The sequence below is a fragment of the Bison bison genome, unplaced genomic scaffold, assembly GCF_000754665.1.
Source record: "Bison bison bison isolate TAMUID 2011002044 unplaced genomic scaffold, Bison_UMD1.0 scf7180017846470, whole genome shotgun sequence".
Classification (NCBI taxonomy): Eukaryota; Metazoa; Chordata; class Mammalia; order Artiodactyla; family Bovidae; genus Bison; species Bison bison.
This window is the reverse complement of record NW_011477043.1, coordinates 147131-155081: the sequence shown is the minus strand read 5'-3', so window position 1 is coordinate 155081 and position 7951 is coordinate 147131. Positions and strand designations below refer to the sequence as shown.

The window sequence follows — 7951 nt, the reverse complement described above, 5'->3', positions numbered from 1 at the left end:
TAGGTCGTGTCCATCTCTTTGTGACCCCGTGGACTGTAGCCCGCCAGGCTCCTCTGTCCATGGGATTCTCCAGGCGAGAGTGGGTTGCCATTTCCTCCTCCTGGGGATCTGCCCGACCCAGGGACGGACCCGCGTCTCTCACGGCTCCCGCGCTGGCGGGCGGATTCTTTACCACTAGCGCCACCTGGGGGCAACAGTGCGCACTACTGTTCTCACCCCCATTTTACAGACAGGGAAACCGAGGCCCAGAGAGGCGCTTAATTCCCGAGCTTCAGCTTTCTCATCTGTGACTTGGGGAGGCTTGGAGCCACCTGCAACCAGGAGGGATCCGCTTGTCAAATCCACTCAAGTCCAGGCAGCTGAGTGGGTCTGATGCTTAGAAGGAGCTGGCATGGGGGTAACTGCTGTGTTCTGGCCTCCTCCGCCCGCATTTTCCTGAGGCCGGCAGAGGCACCAGGGCCAGTGGGAGTTCTGCTCACCAAGTCTGAGTGCATCTTCAGCTCTGCCCCGCTCGGCTCTGGGCCGGCACGCGGCAGGCACAGGCTTGGCATTGGGACACAGGTGTGGGGAGGAAGGGGCCTTGGCGGGAGCCATTGGGCTGGGGAGCCCTGGGGCTCCTGAGCTGATGGGTGTGGCGTCTCACGGGTCGGTGAGTGTGAATTCTGAGTGTGAGCGCTGGGCACAGATGCTCCTGGGGGGGGTCCTGCTCCGAGTGAATCCGTTTGTCTGTTCTCCGAACGCAGATGGGCAGATAGCGCAGCGACCGAGCAGAGCCTGGGGCGGTTTCCCACCCTTCCCTTAGTTCCACGTTTTGGTTTGTCCTCATACCCCCTCGTGCGGCAGAGGGCAGTGGGCACAACCTGCGAACAGCTCAGACCAGAAGGGCTTGGAGTCGGGTGATGGGGTCAGGCGGTGGGAGCCGGGCACGTGCTTGGAAATTGCCAGGCTGAGAGAAGGTGACTCAGGGCACCTGGAGTTCTCACCCACTGCCAGCCCATCCCAGCGTGCAGGGCGTGGCGGCGGGCAGCTGCAGCCCTCTCTGTTGTGTTGAGGGGCAGCCCTGTTGCCTGGATGCTTCAGGAAGATTATCCTCCTGCCCCTTACATTGCCCGAGTGGTTCCAGCTGGCTGGGATGCCTGGAGTCCTTGGCAAGAGGGCGCCTTGAATGTCTCCTTCCCATGACAGCTTAGGGAGCTGGCCCATGGGGGTCAGGGGCTGTGGCTGCCCAGTCCTCAGTGGGGGAACTGTGGTCCATGTCGGGGGTACTGTGTGTACAGGGGGCTGCTCAGCTAGCCTAACAGGACACCCCACCCGTATCCCCTCTCTGGGGGGCTCACGTATGCTCAGGTAGGCTTCCGTGACCCCAGGCTGTAAGGTGAATCCCTAGAAGCAGCCTCCATCCTCGTCAGACCGTGGTCCAGGCCTGGGTTCCAGATGAAGATCTGGGGTTAGGACACTTCCCCTCTGGTCCCAGCTCGTCCAGCTCTGCCTGTCTCTCTCCGGCCCCCACCCAGCGCCCACTTCCTGATTTCTTGTTTCCTGCGCTTCCATCCCCCAGCCGAAGCTGGAACCGACCAGTGGATGTATTCACACCATGGCTTTCGGCCAACACTCCGAGTCAGTGCTCTGCCTTCTGTTAGGGAAGCTGTGTGACCTCAGACTCAGTCTTCCCGCCCGGGGAATGGGGGTCTCGGCCACGTGGATGTCAGAGGGCGGCTGTGGCGGGGAGGGTGGGAGGGGCTGGGGGACCGGCCCCGTGAGGAGCAGCGGGGTTTGGGGACGGGCAGGGGTCCCCGCCCCTGACGGCGTTGCCCCCTCTCTCTGCAGGTGGATGCCCCGGGTCTGCAGCTGCAGACAGCGGTACGTACCCGGACCGCCCGGTTTTGTTTTGTGGGAGTGAACACAGGCCCTCCACGCTCTCAAAGCCTTTTAGGGGGAGGAACCCGGGGTTCTGCAATGGGTGATGATTAAGAGGGCCCATCGATCAAATCCAGACCTAATTAAAAGAGCTAGAAATCAGGCAAAACAAGAGAGGGAGGCCCTTCCCTCTGTGCAGCTGGGCTCCCACCCCTGGCTCTGCCCTGGGCTTCTGCGGGGGTCTCTTCCATCCCTCCCTCTCCGTGGCCCCCCAGGCGGGCTCAAGGAGGTCTGGGGTCTGACTTGAGGTGCGCATGTGCCGCACTGGCTGGCTCTGCACCCCGTGTGTTCTTGGCACCTGCTGAGTCTGGGGCTGGGACAAGCCCCTCCCCGCCTGGCCCCGAGTTCCTGTCTCTAAAGTGAGGAAGGGAGCACTGAACTCCTGGGGGTGATGCTGGAGAGGACGTGGATCTGGCGTATCGGAGGCACTCAGAGCAGGCATTTCTTCAAGGCTCCTCCTGCCAGATTTGGGCATTGGGGTATTCTGAGCAGAAGCACTGGATTTTTTTTTTAAGTGAAAGTCGCTCAGTTGTGTCCAACTCTCTGCGACCCCATGGACTATACAGTCTGTGGAATTCTCCAGGCCAGAATACTGGAGTGGGTAGCCTTTCCCTTCTCCAGGGGATCTTCCCAACCCAGAAATAGAACCCAGGTCTCCAGCATTGCAGGCAGATTCTTTACCAGCTGAGCCACAAGGGAAGCTGGTAAAGAATTATTATTTTTTTTTAAGTAGGACAATATTTTTGCCAAACAGAAGTCAACCATATGCCTTAACGAGGCAACTCCTTGGCCGGGTTGGCTTTCCTGGGCCCAGTCTGCGGATGTGGAAGCTGCTGGGCCCTCTCATGGGCCAGCCCGGGGGCCGTCGCTGGTCCTCCCGAAGGCTCTGGCTCCCTCTGCCGGGGGCCTTGTCCGGGCCTCTCCGTGCCGCCCGTCCCTGCTGGCTGTGGTCCTTAGTGGGGTCAGCTTGGGCAGAGCGGCACTTAGTAGGCAGGCGTCTGAGCACGTCCTGGGGGTCATCGTGGGAGGGAGTGCCCTGATGACCCCACCGTCCCCGCCCCCCCGCCCCCAGCCATGTGCGTGGACCTGCAGCTGCAGACCTGCAGTGACGTCACCTACAACCGGACGGCCTTCCCCACGCTGCTGCCGCACCGGTCCCGGGAGGCCGTGGAGTCCAGCTCCGAGTACATCCTCCTGAGCGTGCTGCACCACCTCCTGGAGGGCCAGTGCAACCCCGACCTGCGCCTGCTGGGCTGCGCCGTGCTGGCCCCGCGCTGCGAGGGCGGCCGCGTGCGGAGACCCTGCCGCCACGTCTGCGGGGCGCTGCGCGAGGCCTGCCAGCCCGCCTTCGATGCCATCGACATGGCCTGGCCCTACTTCCTCGATTGCGGCCGCTACTTCTCGGGCCCGGAGGAAGGCTGCTACGACCCCCTGGAGAAGCTGCGAGGTGGGCTCCAGGGGGGCCCCGCTGTGGTGAGCGGCTGGATGACCGGGCGGGCCAACAGGACATGCGTTGGGAGGGCAGTGCCTTGGCCAAGCCGGAGGCCCTGGGTGCAGGGGCCAGGCTGGGAGGGCAGAGGTGTGGGGGCCTGAGTCCTGGATGGCACTCCCCTCGCCCATCAGAGAACTGCAGGGTGCTGGTGTGAGGAGCCTGTCTCTCTTGAGGTCTGCCTGGCAAAGCCCGTGATCGCCTGTGGCCGCTCCTGAAAGATCACACGTGGCATATTGACTGGAGCGGCAGCCAGATGCCTCAGAGTGGGGTCCGTGGAACCCCATGGGCTCAGGGAAGCCACCCAGAGGGGCTGTGGAGATGGGCTTTGGTTCCTCATGCAGACAAATGAGTGGAGCTGGAATGGGCAGTCCCGAGTGATAGTGAGCCCCCCATCTCAGGGGGTGTGTGAGGCGCTTCTGGGGGCCACATGGCTGTGAGGTGGGACGATGGGTGACGAGCACCTCTGCAGGCCTCCCTGCCCCCCAGCCAGGCTTCCAGAGTGAGTGAGACGGGTGGTCCCAGTGACCCTGGGACCCTTGGTGGCCTGTGAGGAGAGCCCTCTAATCTGGTCCAGACCACAGCCCCCGCGTCACACGTGGCTCCTGAGAGCTGGGCGCATGGCTCAGGTGACTGGGGACTGAAGTTTTGATTTTCCTTGATTGTAATGAATTTGAGCCTAAATGCAAATAGCCACCCGTGGCCAGTGTGCGTGACACCGGTCGGTGCGGGACGGTGGCTTCCGGCGTCTCATGTGCGGACGTCACAAAGGTCACAGGGAGGTCCACGTGATCTGGGGTCAAGTGTCACACACGTGTTGTCTCGTTAAGACCCCACAGTGACTCTGAATACGGGTGCAGCCATTTCACAGGTGACCGACTGGAGGCTCTGGGAAGGCCATCAGCAGCAGGGTGGGGGCTGGTGTGAGCCAGGCCGGCCACTGATGGATGGGTCGATCAGTCCACGTGCCTGATGGCCCTCAGGTGCCCGCTGTGTCCACGGCTCCCAGCTGGGAACCAAGGAGGTGGTAGGTAGCAACCAGGGGTGCCTCGGGTTGGCCCCCAGCGAGCCCTGGCTTCCCGCTCCGCCAGTCACTGGCTGTGCAGAGCTCAGGGCTGATCCTGGAGCTGAATCTGGGAGGGAGATGAGAGTGCCGTCTACCTGCAGCTTCTTTGTGACTCAGAGGCCCATGGGCTGCACTTTGCAGGCAGACGGGAGCCATCCGCCAGGGAAGAGGCAGGAAGCGTGGCTGGGTGGGGGCCGAGAGACAGAGGAAAGGAACCCGACATCTCTGTGGGACCAGGCCCGCCGGCCCCGGGGAAGCCCGCAGAGTGGGCTGGAGGGAGTTTATTTTGGGCCAGTCTGCCACCAAATTGCTGGTTCCGTCTGCTTTCTTCTCCCTCAGAAACCATTTTGAGCAGAAATGAAACCACAAGGCAAGTGAGACGCTTGGGAAAAGCGTGCACTGTTAGTGCCCCTGCTCTCCAAGACCAGCCCACTGGGACCTGCGTCTTCCCGTGCAGAGACACCACGGGAGGCGGTCTGGGAGCCCCTGGGCTGGCCTTGGGGTGCTCCTGTGAGTGGGAGGGGCCCGCCAGCTGGTCTGGGGATGGCCGTGGTAGACAGCCTACCTATGCCTGGAAGCCCAGACTGTCTCCTGAGGAAGCTTTGCAAATTTGGGGGAAAAGCATACCTTCTGCTCCCCCGTCCCTCCCCCCTCCCTACCCCGTCACCGCTGATGCCTGGAGACACAGTCATCCTAAGTCAGAAGGCAGCCAGACCACGGTTTTCTTTGAGGATCCTGTCCACGTGCGTCTGTTTTGTATTCTGCTGCTCTGTATGTTACAAAATTTCCAAACAAACCCCATACGCCTGTTGTTCATTGACGCTAGGAGCTGCATTGCTGTGTACACCTGTCGGGGGCTGTGATTAGCTGTCCACGTCAGGTTTCACAAAGGGAACTTTACTTACAAACGCAGTCATGTCTGGGGAGCCATCCGAGGGGCCCGTGTGGGTCCCGACATCCCGGGCTCCCCAGGGCGGGGCTGGGAGTTGGGGCGAGGGCAGCGGCAGCCCCGAGCTGACTCCTGGTGCCTGTGTCCACCCACCCCCCACCCCCAGGAGGCCTGGACATCGAGGAGGCACTGCCCTCGGGCCACCCGCCCACCTTCATTCAGTTCACCCATCACTCCTACGCCCAGATGGTGCGCGTGCTGAGGCGGACGGCGGCCCGCTGTGCCCCCATCTCCAAGACCTACAGCATCGGGCGCAGCTTCGACGGCCGGGACCTGCTGGTCATCGAGTTCTCGAGCCGGCCTGGCCAGCACGAGCTGAGTAAGCCACTGCCGCCATCGGGGGAGGCGGGGTGAGCGGTCTGGGCTGGGAAAAGGCACCGGCCCGCTTGGCCTTGGGGTACATGAGCAGGTCCTCGGTCCTAATCAAAGCCCCCGTGTTTGGGGGACGGGGTGGGTGGGGATTTGGGGCATGCTGGGGGCGCTGGGGTGCTGGCCACCTCCCACCAGGCGTGTGCGCCCACCGTCACAGCCACGCTGGGAGTTGGGGAGGAGGCGGCCAGGAGGGTTACAGCCCTGGGGGCTGCAGACGTCGTGGGCCTTGAGGTGAGGGGTGCACGGTGACCGCAGGCCCGTCAGACCTTGTGCGTCTCTAGTGAAAACCCTAACTGTGTTGTTGTTTCTGCAACCTTGCCCTGGTGCAGCTGGACGCCAGGCAGGTGTGTGGGCGCTGGGTCCTGGACCCTGACAGCTCCTCCTTTGAGTGTCATTCCCAGAGCGTCTTCCCATTAATTTAAAACCCAAGTCCATTTCAGCTCCTAGGAGGCTACGTCCTGTTTGGAGCTGGGGCCCCATGTGGGAAGCGCTGGATCTCACTGTGCCTGCAGCCGCGCTCTTGCAGGGCTCAGCGGTGGTCAGGCCCTGCCCCAGTCCTGGTTCACCTGCCGTGATGGGGAAGGCCCTTCCGGCCTGGACCGCAGATGCTGGAAAAATGACTGAAGCCATGTCAGGGGCAGGTCAAGGAAAAGGTGCTGGGCTCCGGGGCTGGGGCGTGGGGGTCTGGCCCCAGAACCCCGATGTTCTGACAGACTTGGCACCCTGGCTGGATGGCCTGTTTCCTGGGTAGCGAGGCGAAGATGAGCACCAGCCTGGCTCCGGGGCACTGAGAGCAGCTGGGCAGAGGGTCCCAGGCCTTCTCCCCAGCCCCTCAGCTCGTCTGTGCCTGAGACCCTGCGAGTCGGACAGGATCCGTCTGGATCCCATTTGGCCTTGGTCCTTACCAAGTACTCAAACGTGGCCCTCGTCTTGGCCAAGCGGCTCCGGCCCCCTTTGCTGGTCTAGCTGCGCTCAGCCTGGTTTCCATCCGGGTGGCTTCTGCAGCATGGACTTCACGTGCCCAAAGCCCTGTCTCCCATCGGGGGTCGGAGGTCATTGAGCCTCGCCCCTGCCTTCAGGGCCCACCCTGCCCAGCTCCCCCTCCAGCTCTCGGCTGAAGGCGGGACTCCTGCTTTCAGGTTGAGGGGGCGCAGCTGAGGAACACGGGGGCGGGCCGTGTCCTTTGTGAGGGGCCACGGGCAGTGACTGCTGTGACAGCCTCAGGGGCATCTGTGCGCTGGGGCTGTGGGAGGGACGGGGCTGCACACAGCCTGGGACGGAGATGCCGTTTTCCATGTGAGCAGTGCGGGGCTCAGAGAGGAGAGGCGACTCGTGCAGGGTCCATGTTAGGAAGACCGCTGGGCTCCTGGTCCACTCTTGCACGCATCCACCCGTCCATGTAGCCACCCATTCTTCCATCCGTGTACCCTTCCAGCCACCTTCATTCCTTCTTTCTTTCCTTTCTTCCGTCCTTCTCTCTTCCTTCGTTGCTTCCCGCTTTCCACCTAGCGATCCTTCCACCACCCACCTTCCCTCCATCCAGGCCCTCAGCCACCCATGCATCCTTCCATCTGTCTTCCTTCCTTCCACCTACCCATCGCTCCATCTATCCATCCTTTCACTCCAGGGCCACCTGTCTTCCCGTCTAAGCACCAGTGTCCGCTCTCCTCCACCGCACAAGCACGGGGAATGGCCGTGAATGAAATTCACACAGACCAACGATAGTGCCTAGGATTATTAATCAGTTATCATTGATCCATCACGCTGGTATTTAAGGCTCTACATCACCGACGAGCTCAGCGGAAGTGGTGGCCTTGATGAGACCTCGTTAATCACAGAGACACTTGGGCCAGAACCAGCGTGAATAGGTTCCGTAACAACAGCCTGCCCTTGCCACGTGGGCCCTTAGGTTTCCGGGACCCCGGAGGCGACCCCCAGGTCACTGTGTTCCCCTCCCCCACAGTGGAGCCGGAGGTGAAGCTCATCGGTAACATCCATGGTAACGAGGTGGCGGGCCGCGAGATGCTCATCTACCTGGCGCAGTACCTGTGCTCCGAGTACCTGCTGGGCAGCCCCCGAATCCAGCGTCTGCTCAACACCACCCGCGTCCACCTGCTGCCCTCCATGAACCCCGACGGCTACGAGGTGGCGGCCCCCG

General features: G+C 62.3%; 1 protein-coding gene across 1 annotated transcript in view; it reads left to right on the top strand.

The window, feature by feature from the left end:
- CPZ (carboxypeptidase Z) overlaps nt 1–7951 on the top strand; it is a 23826-nt gene that overhangs the window by 3112 nt on the left and 12763 nt on the right. Inside the window, exons 2-5 of the mRNA XM_010839891.1 lie at nt 1828–1860; nt 2990–3364; nt 5528–5740; nt 7757–7938. Coding sequence (XP_010838193.1) covers nt 1828–1860; nt 2990–3364; nt 5528–5740; nt 7757–7938 — 803 coding nt within the window. The remainder of the gene's footprint in view (nt 1–1827; nt 1861–2989; nt 3365–5527; nt 5741–7756; nt 7939–7951) is intronic.